General features: G+C 37.4%; 4 protein-coding genes across 4 annotated transcripts; all 4 read right to left on the reverse strand.

Annotated features, from left to right (window-relative positions):
• Positions 1-344: 344 nt before the first annotated feature.
• On the reverse strand, positions 345-4682 carry LOC113109692 (uncharacterized). Its single transcript, XM_026273425.1, has 14 exons — positions 4549-4682; positions 4393-4454; positions 4115-4215; positions 3996-4038; positions 3715-3893; positions 3412-3533; positions 3220-3284; positions 2980-3083; positions 2809-2836; positions 2533-2711; positions 2209-2324; positions 2060-2115; positions 1663-1894; positions 345-1446 (listed from the first exon to the last, which is right to left on the reverse strand). Exons 1-14 carry the CDS (start codon positions 4612-4614, stop codon positions 1351-1353), a joined length of 1449 nt encoding a protein of 482 aa, XP_026129210.1. The 5' UTR covers positions 4615-4682; the 3' UTR covers positions 345-1350.
• A 3057-nt stretch (positions 4683-7739) lies between these two features.
• LOC113109740 (mucin-5AC-like) lies at positions 7740-11423 on the reverse strand (the record flags this gene model as incomplete). The annotated part of the gene is made up of 13 exons (XM_026273486.1): positions 11385-11423; positions 11157-11278; positions 11004-11065; positions 10698-10856; positions 10440-10594; positions 10212-10333; positions 10059-10120; positions 9763-9921; positions 8556-8710; positions 8328-8449; positions 8175-8236; positions 7877-8035; positions 7740-7773 (listed from the first exon to the last, which is right to left on the reverse strand). Coding segments are annotated over exons 2-13 (1317 nt in total), but the record flags the coding sequence as incomplete, so codon positions are not given.
• A 1019-nt stretch (positions 11424-12442) lies between these two features.
• On the reverse strand, positions 12443-15201 carry LOC113109730 (mucin-5AC-like; the record flags this gene model as incomplete). The annotated part of the gene is made up of 13 exons (XM_026273478.1): positions 15163-15201; positions 14935-15056; positions 14782-14843; positions 14483-14641; positions 14225-14379; positions 13997-14118; positions 13844-13905; positions 13534-13692; positions 13277-13431; positions 13049-13170; positions 12896-12957; positions 12589-12747; positions 12443-12485 (listed from the first exon to the last, which is right to left on the reverse strand). Coding segments are annotated over exons 2-13 (1326 nt in total), but the record flags the coding sequence as incomplete, so codon positions are not given.
• Positions 15202-15271: 70 nt separating this feature from the next.
• Positions 15272-17067, reverse strand: LOC113109000 (myb-like protein U; the record flags this gene model as incomplete). Its single annotated transcript, XM_026272463.1, has 9 exons — positions 17045-17067; positions 16817-16938; positions 16665-16726; positions 16358-16516; positions 16100-16254; positions 15872-15993; positions 15719-15780; positions 15421-15579; positions 15272-15317 (listed from the first exon to the last, which is right to left on the reverse strand). Coding segments are annotated over exons 2-9 (831 nt in total), but the record flags the coding sequence as incomplete, so codon positions are not given.
• Between the last annotated feature and the right edge of the window lie 498 nt (positions 17068-17565).

The following is a 17565-nucleotide window of genomic DNA, read 5'->3' on the forward strand; positions in this document are numbered from 1 at the left end:
ACGGCGAGCTTGAGTGGGGAGTTCTTTGTCGTGAGTGAGCAGGAGTAAGTATTCTGATTAATTATTTTGTATAGTATTTTAAAATGTAACGCCAGTACGCCGTATTAAGTTAATTGCCTGCGAGCTTCTCCACCTGTCTGTACGGTAATACGACAGAGAGCCGAGTGGTTATGACGCAATCGTTAGCCTATTTTTTTTACAAAAACTGTTTATACGGGGCCATAATGTAACATAGAAGGTAATGGAGCCCTTTATACATTGTCGTGTATCTTTAGAAATAAATAATGGACAAACAGAGTCTTTAAACGCCTCAGATGTAAAGTTATACGCTGTCAAAGTGACGCCAAAATGAATGGGAGTCAATGGAAATGCTAACGCAAGTGAAGTTCTGCTAAAAGATGGCAGCCCCCAACCGACTTCAACTTCCGGTCGAGTTCCTTGCCCCTTGGAGCTGACGAGTGGTCCAAGATGGCGGCTCCACGGCTCGACCGTGCCTTTATTTTATTGTCTATGGACTTTGCCAATAGGCAGTAGCGTTCGATAGGGCGTCTACCTATATGATGTCTATGTATACGACAGCGTGTTCCAGTTCCTGCCAATATCATAGACAGCCAATATCCAGCAACTTCGCAAAGCCATTGAAGAGGAGTGGACCAAGATTCCACAGGCCACTATCAAGTTATGCGAAGGATATGTGTTGCACTGCGTGAGGCAAATGGTGGTCACACCAGACTGTCTGGTTTTGGACCAGAATTCTGGGTAACATCGTTTACCATAAATTAGCACAAGCCAATAATTGGTGAACTTTATATTTAAAGTACATTAGAATGAGAAACACAAGCATCTGTATTTTTCTGTATTCTTTATTGATCTAGTAATTTGATAACAGTTTTATTAACATGTTTATGCCAATGACGTTCATAAATTATTATTATTAATTTTGCATTTCGTTTACATCATGAGCTTGCTTTACATTTGCTTTAGATCTATAAAGTTAAAGTGCATGAAGTATGAATAAATAATAGCTCCCATTCAAATGTTCTACCTTTTACCCCTTAAAATTAAATTGTGTAATGTCAAGCAGATTAATGATTTGCAAAAGATTATTAACTGTAAACATAAACAGAATATTACAAATAAATAAGAATAAATAACAATAATACAATTTAATTATATACTATAGGACGTATTCAAATGTCACATTAAAATAAATCATTTATAAAAGCATTAACATAGTACTTTCATTACTATAAAAGAAGCAGTATTGAATAGCATATTGAATATCCAAAATCCATGATTTTTGTTTTCATTGGTGTTCAGTCCTGTTTTTGTTAAATATCTCAGAATTCTCTAGAAGAGACTGTTTCGAGTGGTGTACTGCACGTTGTACGACTGTCTTCTGTGCCAACGTCTTCTGATTGCCGCACAGCAACCACACAGCAAACACTAAACAATAATCAAAGTGAGAGTTAGCATCATGGAAGGGAATTTTATACATTTTAAAAATGTTTATCATCATCTGTACATAACACAATTATATACCACATTTAAAAGGCAGATCAATGTCTAATACTGTAAGAATAAGACATGCCTGTTGTCAGTAATCACTTCACTACCAATGCACACACAATATTTGACATTCAGTAACATAATAGTACTTACGCAAAGGAGAATCCAGCAAGGAACAAGCCCGAGGATAATAGCACAGGGGACAATAATAGCCACAACCCAAGCTGCATTTGTACCATTGTTGGAGGTTGTAGTGCTTATGGTGGTTGGAGCTGGTGTAGTAAAAGCCTTGAAAAGGGCACTGACCAAGAACCCGGAGGCCGTGTTGTTGTTATTTTGTGAGAAAACATACGTAACATTGGCCACAATCAAAACGTCACTCTCCCTATGGAAAGAATAAAACATACAATGAGAAACAAAAGGAGATAAAATGATATTAAAATTAATACGCCCATGTATCAAAACCATTACATTAACAAAAGCTGTTTTCTTAAATTCACTGAGACAGTTCTTCTCAAGATCAAGTAAAAAGCAGTGGATCAGAACTCACGTGAAATTGGCTGGGATGGACAGATTAACCGAGGGGTCCTTTAGTATCTGGAACACCTGCAGAGTGCAACAATAAAATTCAATTGGTCAGTGATTAAAATAGGGCAATTTCAATTTCATGATATCTATATCTAAGCCTCTCCAACTCACCAAATAATTTATCTTCTTTTGGATTTCGTTATAGGCTTCTTGACTTTGTGTCGCTGTCAGTGATACTTTGTTCATTTCAAATGTAAAAATGAGTGCGTAGGCGGTGTCATTAATTCCTTAAAAATATACAACAAAAACAATTAGTTGTGTGACTATATATCGGTCATGATATTTCATGATCCATTTTCATTATTCATTATGCATAATTATTGTATTTTTTCAATTATTATTACTTTCCTTCAAAAGAAGCCATGCATTTTAATATTATGTTATAATTATGTTATATTCACAATAAAAATAGAGCATCAAAAGAGAAAAACTCACCCAAATACTCAACATTCTCCAAGGTCACAGGTTCACTCATGATTGTTACTCTCGTGGTTAGTTTAGTTGTGAGATTTGTGGCCACCACAGATTTAACCACCTGAAGAACATCACTCTCACTTGGTCTTGTTCCAAGTGTGATAAACTCGAGACGGATCTTAATAATCGCCCTCTTAATCCTGCAGAAATAAAGATGATAAATAATTGGAATATCACAGAGTAGCTTAAAAAAAAATCAAATAATAATAATAAATCTAAATCCATCATTGGTCTTACAAGTTTGGTGGGGAAGTTGTAGTGCTCGCTGTAAAAGAAAATAATAATTAATGGAGGAGAATCGGACTTTAAATTACAGCATTTTATGTTTTTGAAGCAAGATATAAAACATGTAAGTTAAACATTTGATTGTCAGTTACAGATGGTTGACAGTAGTGGATATGGTAATACCTTCGCTAAGTTGGATAAGTTCCTGAACAAAGATGCTGGGTTGCGTGATATCACTTGGTGAGAAAACATACTCTACATTGGCCTTAATTACTGTGGAATTGCCCCTGTGGGGAGATTAAAATGTACAATGAGAAACTAAAGTCAATAAGTAACAAGCCATAAACAAAAACTGACTGACACCCAAGAAGAGTCATTAGGACATATTTCCTCAAATTAAAGTAAAAAGTGAGTAAGACATACGTGAAATCAGCTGCTTGGAACTTAATGATAGGAGCTGAGGAGTTACTGAGGAGGATCTTGCCCAGCTGAAAAAAAAAGAGGTAAATTTGTTTATAAATATTTTGATGTTAATGTGGCAAATGAAAAAGGGAGACAGAAGAAGAAAAAAAAGTGTTTGTAACAGACTGCACTATTGAAATGTTTCCTACTTACCAATGTGTTTATAGAGTCTTGTATTAACAGGTGGGTGCCATTCCTGAGTTCAAGCTTCTCAGTCATGGTTATATTGCTGATTTCAAATCCAAAGTCAAGAGCATAGGCCGTCTCATTTATTTCTTAAAAATATATGAAAAAATTATTTAGTTATGTGCTTATATGTGGGTGGGGGAATTTCACTAATGCATTCCTTAATATTATTCTTCAAAATAGGCTATAAAAGCTACTAATATACAACATTAGAATTTAAAAAAACATATTCAGAACAAAAAGAAGCCAAACCAGGAGAGAGAAACTCACTTGTATATGTGACGTTGACAAAGCTCACAGGATCACTCAGGTCTTGTGTTGTAGTGTCTTGTTTAGTTGCGAGACGCGTCTTCAGAAGAGTGTTGGCCACATCAAGAACCTTCTCTGGATTTGGCAGGGGGCCCAGTGTGACAAATACGAGGCGAATGAATATAAGCGCTTTGCCTCGCCTACAAAGACAATAAATGATATAAATTAAGGCAGAAAATTAATATATTGAATAAAAAATTAAATAAAAGAAGTACATATCGGACTGAAATCGCTGCTCTTACACTATCAGTGGAGTAGTTGTCACAGTGCTGGCAGTCGTTAAGACTGTAAAAGAAAGTAAGGATTAATGGAAGAGGCTTGCAGTTTCAACATTTGCAATCCGTTGTCAGTTTTGACAAACCTGTCTGTGAACGAAGCTCATTGAGGAAGCTGACTGGTTGTATGACATCTCCATTCTGGAAGTTGTATTCCATCCTACCTTCAATCTGGTTTGAAGTGATCCTACAAGACAAACAAGAGATATCTGTTAGGGGCTTTAACCCACATCTTGAAAAAGTTTATTTTTTATTATTACTTATTTGCTCTTTTCTTTTGATTTTTGGTAGCTTTAGGTAGCTTCAATAAGCTAAAATGTGAGGAGAAATGAAAAAAAGGTTGTGATGTGAGTTTGCATCTTACTTGAAGTTGGAGGTATTGGGTTGTAAATTTGGACTACCGGGTTCATTCAAAAGAGTGTTCAGCTGTAGGAGAAAAATCAAACCAATTTAAAAAGCTTCTGGAGAAGACTGGCATTGAACCTAAGCCTTTTTAAACTGTTCATTTTTTTAAGTTTACCGCATTATTGCTGGTATCCTGCACTTGCTGGGTGGTTTGTTCTCTAGACACAGGGTCCTCTGGCATGCTGATGTTAATCAAGTTAAATGTAAAGACCACAGCATAGGAAGTTTCGGAGATTTCTGTTTGGATGGAAATGGTAATTTTAGAATTTTGACAAAAGCCTGTAAAACATGATTGGTGACTCAGTCTCAGTTCAAATTTTGAAGTGAAAATGATGACACTTACTCTCATAGGTGACATTCACTATCTTCACCGATTCATTGAGCTGTGACTCTCTGGAATGACGGAGAGTATTGATAGCACTGAGGACCAGAGATTCACTGGGCACTGGAGATGAGGAGTTGAACACCAGCTTGCTTGTGACCACTGCTGAACCAGATCTGTAAATATAAACACTTTTATTTAATTTACATCAATATATTTGCCATAAAAACATTACTTTTGCATTTTTTTATTTTCTTAAAATAGAAAACCAAAATTTACATGAGTTTTGGAGTAGTAACAGAAACACTGGTTGTTGTGACTGGAAACACTGTTGTAGTGGTTGGTAGACGTAGCTCATAGAGGAAGCTGACTGGTTGTATGACATCTCCATTCTGGAAGCTGTATCCCATCCTGCCATTAATCTGGTTTGAAGTGCTCCTACAAGACAAAAAATAGGTTTCATTTAGGGAATTTAACCCACTTCTTCTTTTTTCTTTTTTTTTGGTATTTGTAACGTTACGTAGCTTCAATAAAGATAAAATGCAAGGACACATGAAGCCAAGACTGTCAAATTAATTTGCATCTTACGTGAAGTTGGAGGTCTTGGGTTGTAAAGTTGGACTTCCGGGTTCATTCAGAAGAGTGTTCAGCTGAAGGGGGAAAATCAAACCATTCATCAGTTTCTGGAGAACACTGGAATTGAATCTAAGTAGTATTAATCAGTTAATTTTTGACGTTTACCGCATTATTGATGGTATCCTGAACTTTCTGGCTGGTGTTGCCTCTAGACACAGGGTCCTCTGGCATGCTGATGTTAATCACGTTAAATGTAAAGACCACAGCATAGGAGGTTTCTGAGATTTCTGTTTGGATGGAAATGGTAATTTTAGAATTTTGACAAAAGCCTGTAAAACATGATTGGTGACTCAGTCTCAGTTCAAATTTTGAAGTGAAAATGATGACACTTACTCTCATAGGTGACATTCACTATCTTCACCGATTCATTGAGCTGTGACTCTCTGGAATGACGGAGAGTATTGATAGCACTGAGGACCAGAGATTCACTGGGCACTGGAGTTGAGGAGTTGAACACCAGCTTGCCTGTGACCACTGCTGAACCAGATCTGTAAATATAAACACTTTTATTTAATTTACATCAATATATTTGCCATAAAAACATTACTTTTGCATTTTTTAATTTTCTTAAAATAGAAAACCAAAATTTACATGAGTTTTGGAGTAGTAACAGAAACACTGGTTGTTGTGACTGGAAACACTGTTGTAGTGGTTGGTAGACGTAGCTCATTGAGGAAGCTGACTGGTTGTATGACATCTCCATTCTGGAAGCTGTATCCCATCCTGCCATTAATCTGGTTTGAAGTGCTCCTACAAGGCGAATAATAGGTTTCATTTAGGAAATTTAACCCACTTCTTGTTTTTGTTTTTTTTGGTATTTGTAACGTTATGTGGCTTCAATAAAGTTAAAATGCAAGGACACATGAAGCCAAGTCTGTGAAATTAATTTGCATCTTACGTGAAGTTGGAGGTCTTGGGTTGTAAAGTTGGACTTCCGGGTTCATTCAGAAGAGTGTTCAGCTGAAGGGGGAAAATCAAACCATTCATCAGTTTCTGGAGAACACTGGCATTGAATCTAAGTAGTATTAAAATGTTAATTTTTGACGTTTACCACATTATTGATGGTATCCTGTACTTTCTGGCTGGTGTTGCCTCTAGACACAGGGTCCTCTGGCATGCTGATGTTAATCACGTTAAATGTAAAGACCACAGCATAGGAGGTTTCTGAGATTTCTGTTTGGATGGAAATGGTAATTTTAGAATTTTGACAAAAGCCTGTAAAACATGATTGGTGACTCAGTCTGGGTTCAAATTTTGAAGTGAAAATGATGACACTTACTCTCATAGGTGACATTCACTATCTTCACCGATTCATTGAGCTGTGACTCTCTGGAATGACGGAGAGTATTGATAGCACTGAGGACCAGAGATTCACTGGGCACTGGAGTTGAGGAGTTGAACACAAGCTTGCCTGTGACCACTGCTGAACCAGATCTGTAAATATAAACACTTTTATTTAATTTACATCAATATATTTGCCATAAAAACATTACTTTTGCATTTTTTAATTTTCTTAAAATAGAAAACCAAAATTTACATGAGTTTTGGAGTAGTAACAGAAACACTGGTTGTTGTGACTGGAAACACTGTTGTAGTGGTTGGTTGACGTAGCTCATTGAGGAAGCTGACTGGTTGTATGACATCTCCATTCTGGAAGCTGTATCCCATCCTGCCATTAATCTGGTTTGAAGTGCTTCTACAAGACAAATAATAGGTTTCATTTAGGGAATTTAACCCACTTCTTCTTTTTTCTTTTTTTTTGGTATTTGTAACGTTACGTAGCTTCAATAAAGGTAAAATGCAAGGACACATGAAGCCAAGACTGTCAAATTAATTTGCATCTTACGTGAAGTTGGAGGTCTTGGGTTGTAAAGTTGGACTGCCAGGTTCATTCAGAAGAGTGTTCAGCTGAAGGGGAAAAATCAAACCATTCATCAGTTTCTGGAGAACACTGGCATTGAATCTAAGTAGTATTAATCAGTTAATTTTTGACGTTTACCGCATTATTGATGGTATCCTGAACTTTCTGGCTGGTGTTGCCTCTAGACACAGGGTCCTCTGGCATGCTGATGTTAATCACGTTAAATGTAAAGACCACAGCATAGGAGGTTTCTGAGATTTCTGTTTGGATGGAAATGGTAATTTTAGAATTTTGACAAAAGCCTGTAAAACATGATTGGTGACTCAGTCTCAGTTCAAATTTTGAAGTGAAAATGATGACACTTACTCTCATAGGTGACATTCACTATCTTCACCGATTCATTGAGCTGTGACTCTCTGGAATGACGGAGAGTATTGATAGCACTGAGGACCAGAGATTCACTGGGCACTGGAGATGAGGAGTTGAACACCAGCTTGCTTGTGACCACTGCTGAACCAGATCTGTAAATATAAACACTTTTATTTAATTTACATCAATATATTTGCCATAAAAACATTACTTTTGCATTTTTTAATTTTCTTAAAATAGAAAACCAAAATTTACATGAGTTTTGGAGTAGTAACAGAAACACTGGTTGTTGTGACTGGAAACACTGTTGTAGTGGTTGGTAGATGTAGCTCATTGAGGAAGCTGACTGGTTGTATGACATCTCCATTCTGGAAGCTGTATCCCATCCTGCCATTAATCTGGTTTGAAGTGCTCCTACAAGGCGAATAATAGGTTTCATTTAGGAAATTTAACCCACTTCTTGTTTTTGGTATTTGTAACGTTACGTGGCTTCAATAAAGTTAAAATGCAAGGACACATGAAGCCAAGTCTGTGAAATTAATTTGCATCTTACGTGAAGTTGGAGGTCTTGGCTTGTAAAGTTGGACTTCCGGGTTCATTCAGAAGAGTGTTCAGCTGAAGGGGGAAAATCAAACCATTCATCAGTTTCTGGAGAACACTGGCATTGGATCTAAGTAGTATTAAAATGTTAATTTTTGACGTTTACCGCATTATTGATGGTATCCTGTACTTTCTGGCTGGTGTTGCCTCTAGACACAGGGTCCTCTGGCATGCTGATGTTAATCACGTTAAATGTAAAGACCACAGCATAGGAGGTTTCTGAGATTTCTGTTTGGATGGAAATGGTAATTTTAGAATTTTGACAAAAGCCTGTAAAACATGATTGGTGACTCAGTCTGGGTTCAAATTTTGAAGTGAAAATGATGACACTTACTCTCATAGGTGACATTCACTATCTTCACCGATTCATTGAGCTGTGACTCTCTGGAATGACGGAGAGTATTGATAGCACTGAGGACCAGAGATTCACTGGGCACTGGAGTTGAGGAGTTGAACACAAGCTTGCCTGTGACCACTGCTGAACCAGATCTGTAAATATAAACACTTTTATTTAATTTACATCAATATATTTGCCATAAAAACATTACTTTTGCATTTTTTAATTTTCTTAAAATAGAAAACCAAAATTTACATGAGTTTTGGAGTAGTAACAGAAACACTGGTTGTTGTGACTGGAAACACTGTTGTAGTGGTTGGTTGACGTAGCTCATTGAGGAAGCTGACTGGTTGTATGACATCTCCATTCTGGAAGCTGTATCCCATCCTGCCATTAATCTGGTTTGAAGTGCTTCTACAAGACAAATAATAGGTTTCATTTAGGGAATTTAACCCACTTCTTCTTTTTTCTTTTTTTTTTGGTATTTGTAACGTTACGTAGCTTCAATAAAGGTAAAATGCAAGGACACATGAAGCCAAGACTGTCAAATTAATTTGCATCTTACGTGAAGTTGGAGGTCTTGGGTTGTAAAGTTGGACTGCCAGGTTCATTCAGAAGCGTGTTCAGCTGAAGGGGAAAAATCAAACCATTCTTCAGTTTCTGGAGAACACTGGCATTGAATCTAAGTAGTATTAATCAGTTAATTTTTGACGTTTACCGCATTATTGATGGTATCCTGAACTTTCTGGCTGGTGTTGCCTCTAGACACAGGGTCCTCTGGCATGCTGATGTTAATCACGTTAAATGTAAAGACCACAGCATAGGAGGTTTCTGAGATTTCTGTTTGGATGGAAATGGTAATTTTAGAATTTTGACACAAGCCTGTAAAACATGATTGGTGACTCAGTCTCAGTTCAAATTTTGAAGTGAAAATGATGACACTTACTCTCATAGGTGACATTCACTATCTTCACCGATTCATTGAGCTGTGACTCTCTGGAATGACGGAGAGTATTGATAGCACTGAGGACCAGAGATTCACTGGGCACTGGAGATGAGGAGTTGAACACCAGCTTGCTTGTAACCACTGCTGAACCAGATCTGTAAATATAAACACTTTTATTTAATTTACATCAATATATTTGCCATAAAAACATTACTTTTGCATTTTTTAATTTTCTTAAAATAGAAAACCAAAATTTACATGAGTTTTGGAGTAGTAACAGAAACACTGGTTGTTGTGACTGGAAACACTGTTGTAGTGGTTGGTAGAAGTAGCTCATTGAGGAAGCTGACTGGTTGTATGACATCTCCATTCTGGAAGCTGTATCCCATCCTGCCATTAATCTGGTTTGAAGTGCTCCTACAGGACAAATAATAGGTTTCTTTTAGGGAATTTAACCCACTTTTTTTTTGGTATTTGTAACGTTACGTGGCTTCAATAAAGGTAAAATGCAAGGACACATGAAGCCAAGACTGTGAAATTAATTTGCATCTTACGTGAAGTTGGAGGTCTTGGGTTGTAAAGTTGGACTGCCAGGTTCATTTAGAAGAGTGTTCAGCTGAAGGGGGAAAATCAAACCATTCATCAGTTTCTGGAGAACACTGGCATTGAATCTAAGTAGTATTAATCTGTTAATTTTTGGCGTTTACCGCATTATTGATGGTATCCTGAACTTTCTGGCTGGTGTTGCCTCTAGACACAGGGTCCTCTGGCATGCTGATGTTAATCACGTTAAATGTAAAGACCACAGCATAGGAGGTTTCTGAGATTTCTGTTTGGATGGAAATGGTAATTTTAGAATTTTGACAAAAGCCTGTAAAACATGATTGGTGACTCAGTCTCAGTTCAAATTTTGAAGTGAAAATGATGACACTTACTCTCATAGGTGACATTCACTATCTTCACCGATTCATTGAGCTGTGACTCTCTGGAATGACGGAGAGTATTGATAGCACTGAGGACCAGAGATTCACTGGGCACTGGAGATGAGGAGTTGAACACCAGCTTGCTTGTGACCACTGCTGAACCAGATCTGTAAATATAAACACTTTTATTTAATTTACATCAATATATTTGCCATAAAAACATTACTTTTGCATTTTTTTATTTTCTTAAAATAGAAAACCAAAATTTACATGAGTTTTGGAGTAGTAACAGAAACACTGGTTGTTGTGACTGGAAACACTGTTGTAGTGGCTGGTAGACGTAGCTCATTGAGGAAGCTGACTGGTTGTATGACATCTCCATTCTGGAAGCTGTATCCCATACTGCCATTAATCTGGTTTGAAGTGCTCCTACAAGGCGAATAATAGGTTTCATTTAGGGAATTTAACCCACTTCTTGTTTTTGTTTTTTTGGTATTTGTAACGTTACGTGGCTTCAATAAAGGTAAAATGCAAGGACACATGAAGCCAAGTCTGTGAAATTAATTTGCATCTTACGTGAAGTTGGAGGTTTTGGGTTGTAAAGTTGGACTGCCAGGTTCATTCAGAAGAGTGTTCAGCTGAAGGGGGAAAATCAAACCATTCATCAGTTTCTGGAGAACACTGGCATTGAATCTAAGTAGTATTAATCTGTTAATTTTTGGCGTTTACCGCATTATTGATGGTATCCTGAACTTTCTGGCTGGTGTTGCCTCTAGACACAGGGTCCTCTGGCATGCTGATGTTAATCACGTTAAATGTAAAGACCACAGCATAGGAGGTTTCTGAGATTTCTGTTTGGATGGAAATGGTAATTTTAGAATTTTGACAAAAGCCTGTAAAACATGATTGGTGACTCAGTCTCAGTTCAAATTTTGGAGTGAAAATGATGACACTTACTCTCATAGGTGACATTCACTATCTTCACCGATTCATTGAGCTGTGACTCTCTGGAATGACGGAGAGTATTGATAGCACTGAGGACCAGAGATTCACTGGGCACTGGAGATGAGGAGTTGAACACCAGCTTGCCTGTGACCATTGCGGAACCAGATCTGTAAATATAAACACTTTTATTTAATTTACATCAATATATTTGCCATAAAAACATTACTTTTGCATTTTTTAATTTTCTTAAAATAAAAAAACAAAATTTACATGAGTTTTGGAGTAGTAACAGAAACACTGGTTGTTGTGACTGGAAACACTGTTGTAGTGGTTGGTAGACGTAGCTCATTGAGGAAGCTGACTGGTTGTATGACATCTCCATTCTGGAAGCTGTATCCCATCCTGCCATTAATCTGGATTGAAGTGCTCCTACAAGGCGAATAATAGGTTTCATTTAGGAAATTTAACCCACTTCTTGTTTTTGTTTTTTTTGGTATTTGTAACGTTATGTGGCTTCAATAAAGTTAAAATGCAAGGACACATGAAGCCAAGTCTGTGAAATTAATTTGCATCTTACGTGAAGTTGGAGGTCTTGGGTTGTAAAGTTGGACTTCCGGGTTCATTCAGAAGAGTGTTCAGCTGAAGGGGGAAAATCAAACCATTCATCAGTTTCTGGAGAACACTGGCATTGAATCTAAGTAGTATTAAAATGTTAATTTTTGACGTTTACCGCATTATTGATGGTATCCTGTACTTTCTGGCTGGTGTTGCCTCTAGACACAGGGTCCTCTGGCATGCTGATGTTAATCACGTTAAATGTAAAGACCACAGCATAGGAGGTTTCTGAGATTTCTGTTTGGATGGAAATGGTAATTTTAGAATTTTGACAAAAGCCTGTAAAACATGATTGGTGACTCAGTCTGGGTTCAAATTTTGAAGTGAAAATGATGACACTTACTCTCATAGGTGACATTCACTATCTTCACCGATTCATTGAGCTGTGACTCTCTGGAATGACGGAGAGTATTGATAGCACTGAGGACCAGAGATTCACTGGGCACTGGAGATGAGGAGTTGAACACCAGCTTGCCTGTGACCACTGCTGAACCAGATCTGTAAATATAAACACTTTTATTTAATTTACATCAATATATTTGCCATAAAAACATTACTTTTGCATTTTTTAATTTTCTTAAAATAGAAAACCAAAATTTACATGAGTTTTGGAGTAGTAACAGAAACACTGGTTGTTGTGACTGGAAACACTGTTGTAGTGGTTGGTAGACGTAGCTCATTGAGGAAGCTGACTGGTTGTATGACATCTCCATTCTGGAAGCTGTATCCCATCCTGCCATTAATCTGGTTTGAAGTGCTCCTACAAGGCGAATAATAGGTTTCATTTAGGAAATTTAACCCTCTTCTTGTTTTTGTTTTTTTTGGTATTTGTAACGTTACGTGGCTTCAATAAAGTTAAAATGCAAGGACACATGAAGCCAAGTCTGTGAAATTAATTTGCATCTTACGTGAAGTTGGAGGTCTTGGCTTGTAAAGTTGGACTTCCGGGTTCATTCAGAAGAGTGTTCAGCTGAAGGGGGAAAATCAAACCATTCATCAGTTTCTGGAGAACACTGGCATTGGATCTAAGTAGTATTAAAATGTTAATTTTTGACGTTTACCGCATTATTGATGGTATCCTGTACTTTCTGGCTGGTGTTGCCTCTAGACACAGGGTCCTCTGGCATGCTGATGTTAATCACGTTAAATGTAAAGACCACAGCATAGGAGGTTTCTGAGATTTCTGTTTGGATGGAAATGGTAATTTTAGAATTTTGACAAAAGCCTGTAAAACATGATTGGTGACTCAGTCTGGGTTCAAATTTTGAAGTGAAAATGATGACACTTACTCTCATAGGTGACATTCACTATCTTCACCGATTCATTGAGCTGTGACTCTCTGGAATGACGGAGAGTATTGATAGCACTGAGGACCAGAGATTCACTGGGCACTGGAGATGAGGAGTTGAACACCAGCTTGCTTGTGACCACTGCTGAACCAGATCTGTAAATATAAACACTTTTATTTAATTTACATCAATATATTTGCCATAAAAACATTACTTTTGCATTTTTTATTTTCTTAAAATAGAAAACCAAAATTTACATGAGTTTTGGAGTAGTAACAGAAACACTGGTTGTTGTGACTGGAAACACTGTTGTAGTGGTTGGTAGACGTAGCTCATTGAGGAAGCTGACTGGTTGTATGACATCTCCATTCTGGAAGCTGTATCCCATCCTGCCATTAATCTGGTTTGAAGTGCTCCTACAAGACAAATAATAGGTTTCATTTAGGGAATTTAACCCACTTCTTCTTTTTTCTTTTTTTTTTGGTATTTGTAACGTTACGTAGCTTCAATAAAGGTAAAATGCAAGGACACATGAAGCCAAGACTGTCAAATTAATTTGCATCTTACGTGAAGTTGGAGGTCTTGGGTTGTAAAGTTGGACTGCCAGGTTCATTCAGAAGAGTGTTCAGCTGAAGGGGAAAAATCAAACCATTCATCAGTTTCTGGAGAACACTGGCATTGAATCTAAGTAGTATTAAACTGTTAATTTTTGATGTTTACCGCATTATTGATGGTATCCTGAACTTTCTGGCTGGTGTTGCCTCTAGACACAGGGTCCTCTGGCATGCTGATGTTAATCACGTTAAATGTAAAGACCACAGCATAGGAGGTTTCTGAGATTTCTGTTTGGATGGAAATGGTAATTTTAGAATTTTGACAAAAGCCTGTAAAACATGATTGGTGACTCAGTCTGGGTTCAAATTTTGAAGTGAAAATGATGACACTTACTCTCATAGGTGACATTCACTATCTTCACCGATTCATTGAGCTGTGACTCTCTGGAATGACGGAGAGTATTGATAGCACTGAGGACCAGAGATTCACTGGGCACTGGAGATGAGGAGTTGAACACCAGCTTGCCTGTGACCACAGCTGAACCAGATCTGTAAATATAAACACTTTTATTTAATTTACATCAATATATTTGCCATAAAAACATTACTTTTGCATTTTTTAATTTTCTTAAAATAGAAAACCAAAATTTACATGAGTTTTGGAGTAGTAACAGAAACACTGGTTGTTGTGACTGGAAACACTGTTGTAGTGGTTGGTAGACGTAGCTCATTGAGGAAGCTGACTGGTTGTATGACATCTCCATTCTGGAAGCTGTATCCCATCCTGCCATTAATCTGGTTTGAAGTGCTCCTACAAGACAAATAATAGGTTTCATTTAGGGAATTTAACCCACTTTTTTTTTTTTGGTATTTGTAACGTTACGTAGCTTCAATAAAGGTAAAATGCAAGGACACATGAAGCCAAGTCTGTGAAATTAATTTGCATCTTACGTGAAGTTGGAGGTTTTGGGTTGTAAAGTTGGACTGCCAGGTTCATTCAGAAGAGTGTTCAGCTGAAGGGGGAAAATCAAACCATTCATCAGTTTCTGGAGAACACTGGCATTGAATCTAACTAGTATTAATCTGTTAATTTTTGGCGTTTACCGCATTATTGATGGTATCCTGAACTTTCTGGCTGGTGTTGCCTCTAGACACAGGGTCCTCTGGCATGCTGATGTTAATCACGTTAAATGTAAAGACCACAGCATAGGAGGTTTCTGAGATTTCTGTTTGGATGGAAATGGTAATTTTAGAATTTTGACAAAAGCCTGTAAAACATGATTGGTGACTCAGTCTCAGTTCAAATTTTGGAGTGAAAATGATGACACTTACTCTCATAGGTGACATTCACTATCTTCACCGATTCATTGAGCTGTGACTCTCTGGAATGACGGAGAGTATTGATAGCACTGAGGACCAGAGATTCACTGGGCACTGGAGATGAGGAGTTGAACACCAGCTTGCCTGTGACCACTGCGGAACCAGATCTGTAAATATAAACACTTTTATTTAATTTACATCAATATATTTGCCATAAAAACATTACTTTTGCATTTTTTAATTTTCTTAAAATAAAAAAACAAAATTTACATGAGTTTTGGAGTAGTAACAGAAAAACTGGTTGTTGTGACTGGAAACACTGTTGTAGTGGTTGGTAGACGAAGCTCATTGAGGAAGCTGACTGGTTGTATGACATCTCCATTCTGGAAGCTGTATCCCATCCTGCCATTAATCTGGTTTGAAGTGCTCCTACAAGACAAATAATAGGTTTCATTTAGGGAATTTAACCCACTTTTTTTTTTTGGTATTTGTAACGTTACGTGGCTTCAATGAAGGTAAAATGCAAGGACACATGAAACCAAGACTGTGAAATTAATTTGCATCTTACGTGAAGTTGGAGGTCTTGGGTTGTAAAGTTGGACTGCCAGGTTCATTCAGAAGAGTGTTCAGCTGAAGGGGAAAAATCAAACCATTCATCAGTTTCTGGAGAACACTGGCATTGAATCTAAGTAGTATTAAACTGTTAATTTTTGATGTTTACCGCATTATTGATGGTATCCTGAACTTTCTGGCTGGTGTTGCCTCTAGACACAGGGTCCTCTGGCATGCTGATGTTAATCACGTTAAATGTAAAGACCACAGCATAGGAGGTTTCTGAGATTTCTGTTTGGATGGAAATGGTAATTTTAGAATTTTGACAAAAGCCTGTAAAACATGATTGGTGACTCAGTCTCGGTTCAAATTTTGAAGTGAAAATGATGACACTTACTCTCATAGGTGACATTCACTATCTTCACCGATTCATTGAGCTGTGACTCTCTGGAATGACGGAGAGTATTGATAGCACTGAGGACCAGAGATTCACTGGGCACTGGAGATGAGGAGTTGAACACCAGCTTGCCTGTGACCACTGCTGAACCAGATCTGTAAATATAAACACTTTTATTTAATTTACATCAATATATTTGCCATAAAAACATTACTTTTGCATTTTTTAATTTTCTTAAAATAGAAAACCAAAATTTACATGAGTTTTGGAGTAGTAACAGAAACACTGGTTGTTGTGACTGGAAACACTGTTGTAGTGGTTGGTAGACGTAGCTCATTGAGGAAGCTGACTGGTTGTATGACATCTCCATTCTGGAAGCTGTATCCCATCCTGCCATTAATCTGGTTTGAAGTGCTCCTACAAGGCGAATAATAGGTTTCATTTAGGAAATTTAACCCACTTCTTGTTTTTGTTTTTTTTGGTATTTGTAACGTTATGTGGCTTCAATAAAGTTAAAATGCAAGGACACATGAAGCCAAGTCTGTGAAATTAATTTGCATCTTACGTGAAGTTGGAGGTCTTGGGTTGTAAAGTTGGACTTCCGGGTTCATTCAGAAGAGTGTTCAGCTGAAGGGGAAAATCAAACCATTCATCAGTTTCTGGAGAACACTGGCATTGAATCTAAGTAGTATTAAAATGTTAATTTTTGACGTTTACCGCATTATTGATGGTATCCTGTACTTTCTGGCTGGTGTTGCCTCTAGACACAGGGTCCTCTGGCATGCTGATGTTAATCACGTTAAATGTAAAGACCACAGCATAGGAGGTTTCTGAGATTTCTGTTTGGATGGAAATGGTAATTTTAGAATTTTGACAAAAGCCTGTAAAACATGATTGGTGACTCAGTCTGGGTTCAAATTTTGAAGTGAAAATGATGACACTTACTCTCATAGGTGACATTCACTATCTTCACCGATTCATTGAGCTGTGACTCTCTGGAATGACGGAGAGTATTGATAGCACTGAGGACCAGAGATTCACTGGGCACTGGAGATGAGGAGTTGAACACCAGCTTGCCTGTGACCACTGCTGAACCAGATCTGTAAATATAAACACTTTTATTTAATTTACATCAATATATTTGCCATAAAAACATTACTTTTGCATTTTTTAATTTTCTTAAAATAGAAAACCAAAATTTACATGAGTTTTGGAGTAGTAACAGAAACACTGGTTGTTGTGACTGGAAACACTGTTGTAGTGGTTGGTAGACGTAGCTCATTGAGGAAGCTGACTGGTTGTATGACATCTCCATTCTGGAAGCTGTATCCCATCCTGCCATTAATCTGGTTTGAAGTGCTCCTACAAGGCGAATAATAGGTTTCATTTAGGAAATTTAACCCTCTTCTTGTTTTTGTTTTTTTTTGGTATTTGTAACGTTACGTGGCTTCAATAAAGTTAAAATG

Source organism: Carassius auratus, chromosome 1 (assembly GCF_003368295.1).
Source record: "Carassius auratus strain Wakin chromosome 1, ASM336829v1, whole genome shotgun sequence".
In the NCBI taxonomy this organism is placed as follows: Eukaryota; Metazoa; Chordata; class Actinopteri; order Cypriniformes; family Cyprinidae; genus Carassius; species Carassius auratus.